The sequence below is a fragment of the Leopardus geoffroyi genome, chromosome C3 (genome assembly GCF_018350155.1).
Source record: "Leopardus geoffroyi isolate Oge1 chromosome C3, O.geoffroyi_Oge1_pat1.0, whole genome shotgun sequence".
In the NCBI taxonomy this organism is placed as follows: Eukaryota; Metazoa; Chordata; class Mammalia; order Carnivora; family Felidae; genus Leopardus; species Leopardus geoffroyi.
Window position 1 is genome coordinate 120,904,290 of NC_059338.1, and position 15,762 is coordinate 120,920,051.

General features: G+C 36.0%; 1 protein-coding gene across 8 annotated transcripts in view; it reads right to left on the bottom strand.

Annotated features, from left to right (window-relative positions):
• Positions 1 to 1,568: 1,568 nt before the first annotated feature.
• RALYL (RALY RNA binding protein like) overlaps positions 1,569 to 15,762 on the bottom strand; it is a 722,510-nt gene continuing 708,316 nt past the window's right edge. For all 8 annotated transcript variants that reach the window (XM_045454722.1, XM_045454725.1, XM_045454718.1 and 5 more), the window contains one exon: positions 1,569 to 2,558. In XM_045454722.1, the coding sequence (XP_045310678.1) occupies positions 2,541 to 2,558 (18 nt within the window). In that variant the 3' untranslated portion in view covers positions 1,569 to 2,540. The remainder of the gene's footprint in view (positions 2,559 to 15,762) is intronic.

Genomic DNA, 15,762 nt, shown 5'->3' on the forward strand with positions numbered 1-15,762 from the left:
ATGAACATCTGTGAAGGTAAATACTCTCAATTTATGATAATGACTATTATAAATGCTACACTGTTTGTTGAACATTAAGGATAGATAAATGGAAATGAGAAAAATATCCACATGTGGATTCTATTTATTTTAATATAATTTATTGTCAAGTTAGCTAACATACAGTGTATACAGTGTGCTTTTTTGGGAGTAGATTCCTGTGATTCAACACTTACATAAGACATCTCGTGCTCATCCCAACAAGTGCCCTCCTCAATGCCCATCACCCATTTTCCCCACCCTCCCAACCCTCTGTGCTCTGTAATTCTTAAAAGTCTCTTATGGCTTGCCTCCCTCTCTGTTTGTAACTATTTTTTTTTCTTTCCCTTCCCCCATGGTCTTCTGTTATGTTTCTCAAATTCACCTGTGGATTCTCTTAATAGACAATGCCTGCAATACTGGGGCATCAGATTACCTATCCCAGGCAAATGCATCTCTTTGGCAGCAAACCAAGAAATCATTCTGCTGATTTTATTGTCTTGTAGAACTGTATACAGGTTCTATTCAGCTTCAGAATCCAAGTGCAACAGTCGCAAATTCTCTAATACTCATTATGGCCACCAAAAAGAGTGCACCACAGGGGTGCCTAGGTGGCTCAGTAGGTTGAGTGGCCAACTCTTCATCTCTGCTCAGGTCATGATCCCAGGTTGTGGGATTGAGCCCCGTGTTGGGCTCTGTGCTGAATGTGGAGTCTGCTTGGGATTCTCCTTCTCTCTCCCTCTGCCCCTCTCTCCTGCTTGCTTTCTCTAAAAACAAAAAAATAAAAATAAAAAACAGCATACCACATTGTGATTTTCACATTTCCAGGAAAGGTAAGTACATTCCCGATCCAGATCCTAGGTTCTCATGTGCAAATTTTTAATTTTTGCTTTCACAATTTTATTTTTTATTTACTTATTTTTTGTTTTTTTTTTGTTTTTTTTTCACAATTTTAGTTTTAGATAACTTTTGCAGGATGGGATTATATAATTTTTCATTAGCTTATATTTGAAACACATAAAGAAAGTAGATAAATTACCATAAATAAATTAAAATACAAATATAAGAAAACATACCCAGGTGATTTTAGATTTTAGTTTCTTTGAAAAAAGGAGGCCTTAATTCCTCTAGGTGTCCTTGGTGACATTACATGTACATGTCTCTCTGCTTTTAATGAGGAGCTTCCAGTCATTCGCAGTGCGCTTGTCTGACAGCACAAATGCCTCTGGGGTAGCTTTGCTTTCTATCCTGAAATATTTTCCTAAAATTCCATGTTTGAGTGAAAAAAAAATTCCTTCTAGAAATGTAAACAAGGATGTGACTTCTGTCAAGAATTGAGGGCCCTCTGGCTTTCTATTACATGGCAAATTAATGTGTTCTAGAATGCCAGTCACTCCATGAAAAGCATGGGTATTTAAAACATATAACACACATTTTGGTAAAGTTATGTCACTTTCATTATTGCACTAACTTTATGGCACTGCAGGGACATAAAAAGTCAAACTGAGTACTAAAACTAAGTGCACCCCAAAGGAAAGATACACACCAACTTTGTTTTAAAAGAAACAGTATTTATTAAGAAATTATATGCTGAATTCTCCTACAGTCTGTGAAGATGGTTTCTTCCATTTCCACAGCACAAGACAACAGCAAAGAGCATCTGGAAAACACTTGCAATGCTTGGGAATGGAGCGTTCCGAGTAATAGGAGATGCAATGAAGTGATATGTGCACTATTTAAACTTTTGGGAACCAAAAACAAGACAATCTTTCCTTGCCAATATAGTTTTCACCTGTATTGGCACTAACCTGTCCAAGGGATCTCCTACTCACACTGAAGTACTGGGTAACAATTGGATCATTTCAGTTGAGTAGAGAATGCTCAATTTAATCACACATCAAAGCAACAGTCCTTTCACTATTGAATCACTGAAATACTTGCATTTTTATTAATAAAAATGGTGCTTATGGAGGGCAGAAATATAACCTTTTCAAGTATTTTATCATTATGATCTAAAGTACTTTAAACTATAAATTAAAAATAAATTATAAAAACTAGCTTACGATGTATCTTTTCTTACATGACATTGTTGGAAATAAGCTTTAAACATAGAATTGCAATATCACCTGACTTTATATATGATCAACAGTAAAACATGCTAATCATAAAAATAGCTTTTACAAATATACATTTGTATACAGTGTCTCCCTTACCGTTCATAAATATCCTTCACATTTTAAGACTTTAAAAGACTTAAAAAAAAAAACACAACATAATTAGCAAAGGGGAAAACACATTTACAATCTAAACCATAAAAACCTGGCAATTATATAGCTTAGAACATAGAAGAAGTGGAATTTCTAAAATTGAACAATACGGTCCATTTTATTTATTTGGGTTTTTTTTTTTTTAAATAAATTGAACCAAAGAAGCTGCAATCCAGTAAGAAACCTCCTTTCACATTTCTGGGGGTTGTCACAGTTTCTCTTTTCTGTTCTCGTGGCATCATTCAGTACTTCAGATCACTTTATCTGTAGAAACTGGGAAAAGAAAAAAAAAGTATTTTAAAATATTGAGATACATGCTTCGTTGTTGATAGCATACATATATATAAGTTAGGTTCTCAGGTGAAATCAGGAAATGATAAAAGATCTAGATGTTTAGGAAAAACACTTTTGAGAACTTTAGGTTCTTGGATCCTTTGTGGGAGGCAATGCTAAAATTATTTACATGTACAATATGTTACGAGTTTTAAAGATCCAGTCCATTTATTATTGCCCGAGATCAGCAATTATCTTCCAACCAGAGCCCTTGACCAGGTCAGAGGGAGCCACTTGAAGTCTAGGTTAGGGGAAGAGATCTGAGTTGCTTTTGCATTTTTGCGGCTCCTCACCAGAGTGACCATGGGACACTTCCCCTGTAACAGGCTTTGAACAGTGTGGTCCCAAGCCTTATGCACCCGGGAAAGGAGAAAAAGCAATACAGATTTCTGATCTGAGATACACAATCTTGGTTATAAGAGAAGAAAGCTAGATGCAAGAAGGGCAGTGAAAGACCCATCGTACAGCCATGAGCCAGAAACACCACATAAGAGTCAAAATTTAATTGGTAGAAGAATTGAATTGAGAAATTGCATATGAATACGAAGATAAAATAATGCAAGATTTCAGTAGCGGGAAAAGGCATGCATTTGTCTTAGAATCCTATCAAGCTGAAGGTTTATATTTAGATAGAAAATATAATTATACTTATTATCCCATCAACCTCAAAGTTTTTGCAGTTAGATGGAAAATCTGTATATATGTTTTAAGAGACAAAGACAGGCAAATCAAGGTATCAATTTGGATGGGAGTTGCTGTTGAGAAAAACACTGTGTGTCAGTTGTCAGTCCTGGGGGAGCAAATACCACCCATTAGTAATCAATCTCAGCAAAGGACTCCAAGCATTTTTGTCCCTTGTATTTTGGTATCAGAGTTGGCGAGGAAAACAAAACACAGTCAGCATTGGGTGGAGCAACGTTTTCCAGCTCCAGTAGTGTGCTTTGGTTCCTCATGGCTAGCGAGTCCCCACGGCAGCTGATTCAGGACAACTGGCCTATAACATAACTCTCCCTGGCTGCAGTAAGAGGGCCCTGAACTCTGCCCCTTGGAGGCTGAAATATTGAAAGTTGTGTGTGACAATCATTAACATACACATTTAAGCAGAATACAGAAACACTCCTTGAATTTGAACCAGGAAAGATATTTTCACACAAGTGATAAAACTGACAGGCTTTGTGGCTCTCTGTTTCTTGGTAAGGAAGTACTGAAAGCCCAAGGCATGTTCTTATGTGGTGGAGTGGGCATTGAAGGACCATAGGCACAGGCTGCCTTTCCCAACAGTTGCTGAATCCTACGAATACCCAGAGATTAGGTAACGAACTTTCATTAAAATTTTGAAGCCTATACAATATAGAGATTATGAAAAAGACTGAGAATGGCAGTTGGGGTGGTGACAATTGCTCTGGATGTCTGTTGCTCCAGATCTCACCTGGCCAAGGTCCCTTGTTGAAAAGTATCAGTGAACTAGTATGGTATTTTCTCTTCCTTCATGAATATGCATTTGTCACTCTCAGAAACATATACATCTGAGTAATTTCAGTGTACTGGGATGTTTTCTTCCTTAGTGAGTACATATCTTAATTCTTGTTAGATATAGAATTAAACACAAAGTACTTGCAAGAATAGAAATCATAATGTTTTTGTGTTAAGAAAAAAATGTTTGAATATTTGAACTGCAAATACTTGTGTTATGTAAGAGAATTTAGCCTGTTAGTGTGCCAGTCCTGTGGTTTCAGTTCTAAATATGCTATTAAAAATTAATTGAGATATAGGATTTCAATTTTATGATTTTAAATCTTATGACCAAATCTAAAGTTTGTACATGTTATTGGAAAGTCTAAGAAAATCTTAGGCCGTATCGATACATTGAATTCATCATATTTTAAGAATTATTTCATTCTCAGAAAGATATGTTAAACTAGACAAATGAATTTTAAAAACTGTATAAAATATACTAAATTTACAAATGCCATTTACAGTGTCTAAATGCTATTTAATTAAGAAATCTGGAACAATCATTTTTCAGAGGACTTTCAGTACTTTGTAAACCTTGCTATACTTGATTGTAATAATAAAGGCCTAATAATTTTGATTTTAAAACTTTCATAAATCAAAAGACTAAGAATTAACAAAATATGCACCCTTAATAGTCTAGTCTCTCATCCAAAGCATTTGAAACTTACATCCTTTAAGGGCTAAGTACATTTTGATACTGTGATTCTCTCTCTCTTTTGCTCTTCTGCCCCATTTCCTCTTTCCTTTCCTCCTCCTCCTCTTCTTCCTCACCCAGTCTATACTATATGCTTACTGATCACACACGCATGTTTTTAAAAATTAAACGTTACTCAAATGTGTTCTTCATGCAGTTCCTAGCAGTGTTCTCGTACATACAGTCAGTAAGTCTTTAAAGCACAACGTTTTCAACTTATGGTACAAAGCAGGTGTGCCATGAGTTGTGTGCTGTAAAGAAGTTTGGGGTGCCTCGGAGGCTCATTCAGTTAGGTGTCTGACTTCGGCTCAGGTCATGATCTCATGGTTTGTGAGTTTGATCCCCGCATTGGGGGCTCTGTGCTGACAGAGAGATTCTCCCTCTCTCTGTACCCTCACCCCTCTTGTGCACACATTCTCTTTGCCTCAAAAAATAAACTTAAAAAAAGGAAGTTTTATACATTTTCTATATGCACATACCAAAAACGATCCATTATCAATGTGAAAATGAATATGTGAATAAATAAAATTAAGTTTAACCTGTAGAATGATGCTGACATGTGAACATAAGGCATAGTGGTTTTGGGTTTTGACTGATTTAACACTTGTGTTCAGAAAGGAACTAAAGCTCTTTCATTTATATGATTGCAGTTGCCCTCTTTCTTGTGAGGCCTTCATAGATCACTCTTCTTACACATGCAAGATGCTTAAGATGCCACAGCAGCTGTGTATGTATTGAGTTTCTTCAGGTTAAGTCATGGCAGATAACATTCATTTAGTATATTCTTACACCATCCTGCTTGTCTCAAAAGAGGTAATGAGTGGTTGTTTAGAAACTATCCATTGTAAGAAGAGAAAAACAGCCTGCAGATTTTTTGTGCATATTCCATTATCACTAGTATGATTTCTCCTTGCCCCTTCTTTTGCCTCTTGTTTGTGAGTGATTACATAAAAATAATTATCCTGGCAAGAAGAAAAGGAGGTTTGAAAATAATTTACTAAAGTCTTACTTCCTTGCCATAAAGCTTCAAAGCATTTGCCCGTCCCTAGTACAAAACAAAAGCTCCATTAACTTTGCATTGTGAAGTAAGTGTTATTAACCATATGGATACAAGTCATGAATACAATTCTCCTTATCGAAAAACAATGGCAAAATATATTCACTAAGCCTTCCATAGAGCTTCCAGTCTGATAAAAGGATTGCTGTTTACTTCTAAAGGCAGGGGAGAAAGGGCACAACTATGACATTCTTGTTCCCTTTTTCTCAAGAATGACAGTCACTTGAGCTGATTGGCTTACTATAATGTGAACCTAATTGTGCTTTCCTTCTCTTGAATAGTGGGTAATTTATCTAGTGGCTATATGGGAGTCTGGATGCTTTTAAAACAAATTATCCTGATGATGAATGCTTTTCCAACTCTCAATCTCTCCCGTTTCTGAAAAACAAAAACAAAAAGAGCCACTCAGATGGGCCTGAATTGTACTGAACCAAGCAATGTACTTCTACTTGACCAAGTTAAAAAGGAGAGTATTAATCTACAGGGAAAGCACATTTAATTTTAAACCTCATGAATATATATAATATATATAATATATATATATATGTTTATGCATTTATTGATGTAAAATTGGTATATTTTGTATTGTAATATTTTGTATTGGTATATATTGTATTGTAATATAATAATACATTATATTAGTTCAGGTGTACAACATAATAATTCAGTCTTTGTATGTAAGGTGATCACAATTAGTCTAGTTATCATCTGTCACCATAGAATTGACTCCCTTTGCTCTTTTTACCTCCAAACCACCTTTCCCCCACTAAAAACCACCAATATATTCTCTGTATCTCTGAGTTTTGTTTTGTTTCTTTTTTGTTTTTTAGATTCCAAATATAAGTGAGATCACATGCATGGTATTTGTCTTTCTCTGTCTTATTTCACTTAGCATAATACCCTCAAGGTCCACCCATGTTGTCTCAAATGGCAAGATTTCCTTCTTTTTTAATGGCTTAGTAGTATTGGATATATATACCATACCTTCTTCATTCATTCATCCATCCATGGACACTAGGTTGTTTCCATTCTTGGCTATTGTAAATAATGCTGCAATGAACATAAGGGTGTATATATCTTTTCAAATTGGTGTTTTCATTTTCTTCAGATAAATATCTAGAGGTGGTATAGCTAGATTGTATGGTAGGTCTATTTTAAATTTTTTCAGGAAACTCCATATTGGTTTCCACAATGGCTACACCAGTCTATATTCCCACCAACAGTGCATGAGGGTTCCCTTTCTCCGCATCCTCTCCAGCATTTGTTCTGTTTGTTTTTGATAATAGCTATTCTGAAAGGGGTGAGGTGGTATCTCATCGTGATTCTAATTTGCATTTCCCTGATAATTAGTGATGCTGAACATCTTTATAAAGGTATAGTAATAGGTAGAATAAATACACTTTACTAACAGTTCTACCAAAGAAAAATCACATTTTGGGGAGCCTGGGTGGTTCAGTTGGTTAAGAGTCCGACTTTGGCTCAGGTCATGATCTTGCAACTTGTGGATTCAAGCCCTGCATTGGGCTCTATGCTGACATCTCAGAGCCAGGAGCCTGCTTCAGATTCTGTGTTTCCCTCTCTTTGACCCTCGCCCCACTTATGCTGTCTCTCTCTCTCAAAAATAAATAAACATTAAAAAAATTTAAAAATCACATTTTTAAAGAAGCCTTGTGACTTTTTTAGTGTCAGAAATGCCTCTGTTATCTAATTGAGATTTATAACTAATAAATAATGAAAGAAATATAGACAATTCATATTTTTTAGTTAGCATCCATAAAAGCAAAAAAGGTGAAAGAAAACATGTGGAAAATATAGGCTGTGTAACATTTTATAGAAAAGCATAGTCTAACAAGCAGGAGTTACCTAAATTTGTTGTCACCACCCATCATGTTTACTGAGTAACTGTTCAGCCATTCACTTTTTACAGACAATGTGAATACATTTGGCTTTTACAATTCAATTCAAATTTCTAAATAACATAAACATTCCTGGAAGCTACTGTACATTGTAAGTTAAAACTTGTTTTTTATTAATAAGCTCTTGGGGCCAGAATTGCATTATACTTTGCTAAAAGAATCACATCACAAAAACCATAAATGGCATGGAAACTAAGATGGCTATTCACTCACTGGGATGGCTACATGTGAAGGTAACTCCTCCATTATGTAGTTCTTGGAGGCTTAGTCTCCATTCCCGAACTGATGGCCATTTAAGATCTAGGGGCTGGGGGATGCCGGAAACACAGGCAAAATCGAAAGTGTGGTAGTCCATCAGAAACTTGGAAATAAAATAATTGGGCTGTCTTCTGAGATTTTTAACTCTAAAATCAAGACTTAAATGATCAGGGTAGAGAATATACAGGGTCACTTAAGAGAGGCAGAATTTTCTAAGTCTTTGAGTCTAGACTAGAACATAAGTGAAACTTACTAAATCTGCCAAAGAAAAGTGTTGATCGGAGGGAGACTTGTTTGACACTGCAAGTACGGAAAAGTAGGAGAGTAACTTCTTGGAGGGTAACTCAGTTGCACCCATTCGGGAGAAGGTGTTCTCCACAGAAGAAGGCATCCAAATCCTGGAAGTGAACCTAGACTATGGTGACAAATGTGGACACATCAGGCAATCTCAGAACATTCAATCAACTCTTTGCTCCAAATCCATGCTCCCCAGGCAAGACTTCTGATTATAATTTGTAACAGTATGCCCTTTGGAAGAGAATGCTCAGGCCAGAGGACACAAGACTGGCCTCCCTTTCAGTGATGGGAACCACCATAAATTCTTAAACAGATCTTCTGATATACCAGATTGGTTACTTCACATTTCTCTGAGGTATTGTTCTACTCCCAGCATGCTGACAAGTAAGTTCTGTGAGCCTATGAAGCCACATACGGGTCCTTATGGATCTGTGTTGCTGCTATCTCTCCTAGTTTCCCAGTACTTGCCATACATATTTTAAGGTCTTTAATATAGGCAATATTTATAAACTACATGTCAAGGAATATAGAATTTCATTGAACCTGAGCAGTAAGAAATCAGAAATTACCTGACCCTCTCCTGTTATAATAGGTGAAGATACTAAGGCCCAGACAGTTTGAAAGGCACACCCAGGTAGTTGATAGAAACACTTACTAGACCCAGAATCTTGACTGCTATCCAGAATTCTTTTCCTTACATGTTTGGTTCTCAAACTTAAATAGGCCTCAGAAGTGGCATAGTAAATTCAGATTGCCAAATTTCTGATTCGCTAATGCTATGGTCTGAATGTTTGTGTTTCCTCAAAATACATATGTTGAAATCCTAACCCCCAATGTGATGGTATTAGGAGGTAGAGTTTTTGGAAGGTGATTAGGTGATGAGGCCAGATTCCTCATAAATGGGATTAGTGTCCTTATAAAAGAAGTCCCAGTAGGCTCCCTTGCTTCTTCCACCATATGAAGACACAGCAAATGACTGCTTGCTTATAAACTAGGAAATGGGCTCCAAGTAGACACCTAACACTACCATGATCTTGGACTTCCCAGCTGCCAGAACTCTGAGAAATACATGTTTGTTGTTTATAAGTTTCCCAGTCTGTAGTATTTTGTTATAGCAGTCTAAATGCACTAAGTCAGCTAGGTCTGGAACGAGGCCCAGGACGTCACATTTCTGATAAGTTTCTGAGTGATGCTGATTCACTTCGCTGTTGAGTAGCAGTCTTCTGTGAGTGGGCTGTTTGCCCTCCTATGTGTCCAGCTGAGAGTAAGATCTCTGTTCTTTCCCCAAGGCTACGTCTTAGAATTATTTATTTGGCTGGCAATCCCGAGAAGTGAGGTAACTCCTCTCTGGAATGAGCCATGTAGTTCTGTAATAAATCTTGTGTCTGGATAAAGAATAGGCTTGCTTACTGCTTATTGGAAAGCTGGATTCTCTATACTCAAGATCTCTCTTTTGTAGGGCACTGTACTGCATGTAGGCTTTACCTGGTAGAGGCATCTTGGACTTGGGTCCTGAGCTTAGGAAACCAGGACAACTGTCCTGATACTCCTATGTCTTTTGCTTTGAGAAGCAAAGTCTTTTGTCTTATCAGCATCCATGGAACTAGGGATGTTTAATTTACTAGCTTGAATAGTTATTTTGGTAAGAGTTCTCCTGCTTCAGTTCTCCTAAATACCATCAACCTTACTTAAGTTGGGTCAATTCTGTTAATTCTTTCTTCCTTTTTTAAAACTTTCTTAATGTTGATTTATTCATGAGAGAAAGAGAGAGAGAGAGAGAGAGCACAAGTGGGGGTGGGACAGAGAGAGAGGGGGACAGAAGATTCAAAGCGGGCTCTGTGCTGAGAGCAGAGAGCCTCATGTGTGGCTCCAACTCACAAACCATGAGACCGTGACCTGAGCCAAAGTTGAATGCTTAACTGACTGAGCCACCCAGGTGCCCCTAAGTTGGATCAATTCTTGATCAACTAGAGGGACTCTTAGCAAGTCACGACTCCACTGGCAAACCATCTTCTAGACGTCCTCATTTCTTTTCTGTCTCCATACCACCTCCTCTCTCCTTACTTACTTTTTTGCTTCTAATTCCTAACAGTTCATTTTTGAAATCCATGCCCATGATTCTGCCCGATAACTCCCATGTTTTTGTCTTGTTCTCCATTTGTCTCCCAGTGTTCAAGAAATAAGTATGGCTAAGATACAAAAAAGGTCTTACATGTCTATAATGGATCACAAACATTCAAATAGGTAGGCTTTGTTATTCCATAACCAAATAGAAAGATGAAAAGACTGGGGAAATCAGTTATTTGGTATAACATAATAGACTTAAGTTACTGCTTGAGTAATGCTGTTTGATTTCCTTTTCTAAAACTGAAGGAAAATATAATACAATATTATAAAACCAGAATAAAATAAAAAATAATGTTAAAATAATTTAATTCTATGTACCAAATCCAAATACACTGTATTCCTACAAATATTATAAAGTGACTGCCAAGTTTTGCATCATTCATATTTTCATTTACTTTATGCGACTGACTTACAGAGAGAATATAAACAGTTTGATAGTGAAGTGACAAGAGTGTGGTAATTAATGTAAAAGTATAATTAGAAATGCCATCTTCTTTATGGATGCTTGGTGTTGGTTCATGGCTTCCCATATGTGATTTAAAAAAACCCACTCTTTTCAGAGTTAAATGACATCGTTTCCTATAACTAAATATGGCTCTCTTTAACAAGGACATTAGAGCAGTAACAGTTTTTAACATCTACACGCAAAGAACATTTGTGTTTCTAGAGTGCATTTCATTTAGTTAGTATCACAAATAAAATGCTAATAACACAAATAGCATGCGGTCTCTTGGATTCATTATAGGAATAATTTGTTTAGTGAAGTAAGATGCAACAATGTCAGGAGCCATATATTGTCTTATCCATTCTCGCTCCAAAGCATCAGAGAAACAGAGTAGCAGAGTCGTTAATTAAGCAGGTGACCTAGGATTGTAGAGTGATCTTGTCTAACCTCCCAACCAGAGCAGCAGTGCCTTCCATGGTAATCACTGCTGATAGGTACGTAGCTTTGGCTTGTTTACCTTAGGGGATATAGAACTCATTATCTCACAAGACATTTTGCTCCTTTTGTAGAAAATCGTGGCCAGAAAAGAATTTTCTATCTTGAGTCTAAATCTGCCAAATGGCTAGGTTATATATTGCACCCAAATCTAAGGAGTGTGGTGACAAGTCAGGCAGGTAGATGGAATTTGAGCATTACAGAAGTACTAGGCGGCTCCCATCTGTGGGGGTATGGATTCAGGTCAGATATCCTAAGATGGCAGAAGAGAGGAAGGCAGAGATCTACTACAGGGGGGAAATGGATTGGTATTAGAACTTAAAAGCTGGCATCTGAAGAATGAGACTTTCTGGTTCTGATTTATTTATTCATTTGTTTTTGGGGACCCTGTTTGTTCCCAGAATAAAGGAAGATCCGGTTATTAGAAAAAAGCCTAGAGCAACTGTAATAAGCTTACAGCAAGAGAAACAGCAAGAAGATTTTGGAATCTGAGGCATTTGAATTACTTAGCTGAGGCTTCCTAAATTCATTCCACGTAGAGACTGGTTTGAGTTATTCTTAGAATCTGGGACTGGGCTAAATCTGTGGGCATGGGCCACAAATCATCATAATAACTCTTATTTGTATAGTGTATAGAAGTTTATAAAAAACTTTTGATTTTCTTTATAAACCAGTGAGGTAGATTTTGGGGCAAGAATCATCCTTACGTTATTCATTAATTCTTGAATCAGAGAGTGAGTGTCTTGCCTGAATCAAACCCGGACTGTTTATTTAAGGCCAGTGCTTTCCTTAATATTCTATTCTGCCCAGTTGTGGGAAGGAGGAGAGTAGGGAAGCAGACTGGGTATATCATCAATTTTAGTACAGGTGATCTCAACCGTGATATGAAAGTACACTGGTGCCCTATGAGGAGTGGGGAAAAAAGAGATGGAATTATTGGGAATGTACCAGGATTTGCACATAACTTACAACCTGCCTTTCCCTGATTTGTAGCAGATTTGCCTGGATTTTTTTTTTAATTTCCATCTTGAACTAATTTAAAAGCCATTTTAATTAAAATTTTGCTTTAGTCATCATCTGTCTAAAGGAGCACATTTATGTTATAAAATACATTTGATTAAGAAAAAAGAACATTTAACTTTACAGTAAAATTATCTAATGTGGGTTACATAATTTTATTTAAAACATCTATGTAAAAAATTTAGTTAATACTGAAAAAAAGTTAATCATATTGCTAAATTTTATGATTTACCAGAACTTGGATATTCTGTTATACATACATTAACACAGTAACATTTTTTTTCCCCCAAACTCTTCCCTGATACTTTCTGAACATAATTATGATTGTGTTTTGAGTATTCTGGGCTCACTGACAATCACATTTGACTAGCTGAATTGATAAATTATAGTAATTTTATTTGGCACATAACTTGTGTTTGGTCATGCATCAATTTCTCACTTCTCATGCTAATTATATAGTGTCTAACAACCGTTAGTGACTCCCAATGCTGGAAATGGCAATGATAATTTTAGGATAATACTCCAAATTGTGTAAGTTAATTCCAGTGCTAGCTGCCAAATGCTGATTAATGCTAAGATTATTATGAACTTTGAAATTTCGTATATTTTACTCCTTTCTATAGTTCTTTGAGTAATTTGTTTTGCATCACAAGAAGAAATATTTTAGAAATCATTTTATGTCTAACAGAAAAATGGGATTTAAAATTGATTGATTTAGAGGTATAAATTAAAAAGCCCTTGGAAATTGTATAGTTAATTCCTGATCATTCAGAATAGCTGGGGGAAAGGCTGTCATGGCTATTTAACAATTCTCATTTAATTAAATTTACCGTATACACCAAACTATTAGAATATAAAAAAAATAGTTTCAACTTTAAAATTGAGTAAAATTAATCTGAGAGATCAAGTGACATAGTAAAGTGATGACATACTTAAGCTATTATTCTATTTTTTATCAGCATATTTGAGAAATATAATTAAAAAAAATCTGAAGGCTTAAAGCTTTGGGATAGTTCCTAGTAATAGTATTATCAAAATACTCTTAGCACTCAAATTAAGCTGGACAGAATAGAATCCTAGATGATTCAGAAGAGATTTCAGAATTTTGTAGTACCTAAAACTGTCATGATCATGAAAAATCCCAGAATTGTAATTTAGATAGAAGGAATTAGAAATTGGGCTTTATCTGTTTTATGTGTGACTGATTATGTCATATCCTCTGTAGGTGACTTTTTAAAACTAGGTTTTGGATATCACCTTATTTATCTGTGTTTTCATTTTTTTTTATTATAAGAGAGTATAGAATTGAGAAACAGTGTCAGCTATGTGATTCTGTACGGATCAAGATAAACAAGAGCTTGGATCATTTAATTCAATAAATTGATGACGTAATTCAATATAAGTTGAGTTCTCTCCTAGAAGATATCTATGAACAAATCATCCCCAAATCAAACTTTTTATTTGAAGAGGTTTTTTTCTTTGTAATTAAATTTCTCTAGCAAGTCACACTCAGTGGACCTGAAAGGATGCTGTGACATCATCTGTTCCTGAGACTTAGCTGTAAAACTGCACGGAAGACTCATGATGACTACACTCTGTTGTGTGCTAAAGAGGAAGGGCCCTGGGTCTATGGGGCTCTCTGTCGTGTTATCTACACCTGGTGTTATTTTGCTGAGTAAGCACCGTGTGGTATTACTTGGCACCTACATATAATGTATGCTACATCTGCACTGCATATCTGAAGCTATAAATTATTTCTATAGCATTTTACAGTCATCTTAATGAAGAGAAGTCTGAGGCACAAGGGAATAAAGTCACTTGCCCAGAGTCTTAATGAAGTGGTAAAAAAATAAATCCAGCCCAGAATTATATTATTCTGCTCTTACTTGAGGGTCACATTAAGTAAATACTTGATGTGACATAAACATCACAGAATGGACGCCCCATGTCTGCAGGTAGGGCAACATGTTCTCCCAACAAACCTGCCTGTAAACACTTGGGGTGTTGGTGGGAGGTATTAGGGAAACAGTTGCTCAGGTAAAGTTTTAGGCAGAATGCTTCCACTGACTTTATTTGTTTGGGCCTTAGGAGCTGCATTTAGACTAATGGGATTTTGGTGGATAAGTGCTGGGAAGCTGATAGGGCAGGCACCTATGAAACTATTCTAAAAATCCCTGTTTTGCTGCAATAAATATGGGTAAGTGGAAAAGCACAGAGAATTCATTTCTGGGTCATAAAGAATTGCTTTATTTGTATTTACTTGTATATGTGTACATAGCCATAATACATTTTAAATAAACTTCATTAATTTTTAAGGGTTGATAGACAATGATATTTTGTGATTAGATTGCTATATCTTTTGTTGTCTCTCATTTACTGAACCCATTTAGGCTATGAAATGAAATAACCAATTTTATCACTTTATATGCCATAAGAAAGTACCATACCTCACATAGAAAAAAAATCAATTAAATAGCTGCACTTTTCCAACTTAATTTACTTCCAGATATAGTTACTCAATTTATGTTTACAGAGATGGCTTAAATCAAAATGTCCTTGCTTAGCATCAGTACATACAGAGATCAAATGTGGCCACAAATATCAGAAAAGAAAATGTATTTTGTATTTTAAATTTTGAGACCCCTTAAAGTTATGGGTAAAATTTAAGAAAAATTGGACCTGTTTTTGCAGTTATTACTTCTCATATGAATATTCTGAAATTTCAAGCTATTTAAATTCATATTATTATTATTTTTCTTATAGTAAAGGTTAAGAACAATTTTTAAAAACAGACAACATTAAATACTTTTCACAAGAACAAAGATTGTTTTGGGGCGCTTGGGTGGCTCAGTCTGTTAAGCGTCCGACCTCAGGTCATGATCTCGCGGTTTGTGAGTTCGAGCCCCATGTCAGCTCTGTGCTGACAGCTCAGAGCCTGGAGCCCGCTTCAGATTCTGTGACTCTCTCTCCCTCTGCCACTCCCCTGCTCATGCTGTTTCTCACAAAATAAACATTAAAAAAGTTTTAGAAAATTTAAAAAAATTAAAAAGAAAAGAACCAAGATTGTTTCTCTTTAGCACACGGATACATTTCCGAGGAATGAGGTGCAGTCTAGGTGCTGAAAAGGTGAAGGTATGTATGTGATTTAAAAAAGAGCATTTTCAAATTATTAGATGAGTCACTAATTTTTGTGGGAAGGGAAGGTAACAGTTTTTTTGTCTTGAGCTATGAAAGCTATCTTACTTGTATATAATAACACATGGCACCTATCACTGTATTTAACTATGAAATGTCTTTATGACTAATTGTGTTTTAGGGTA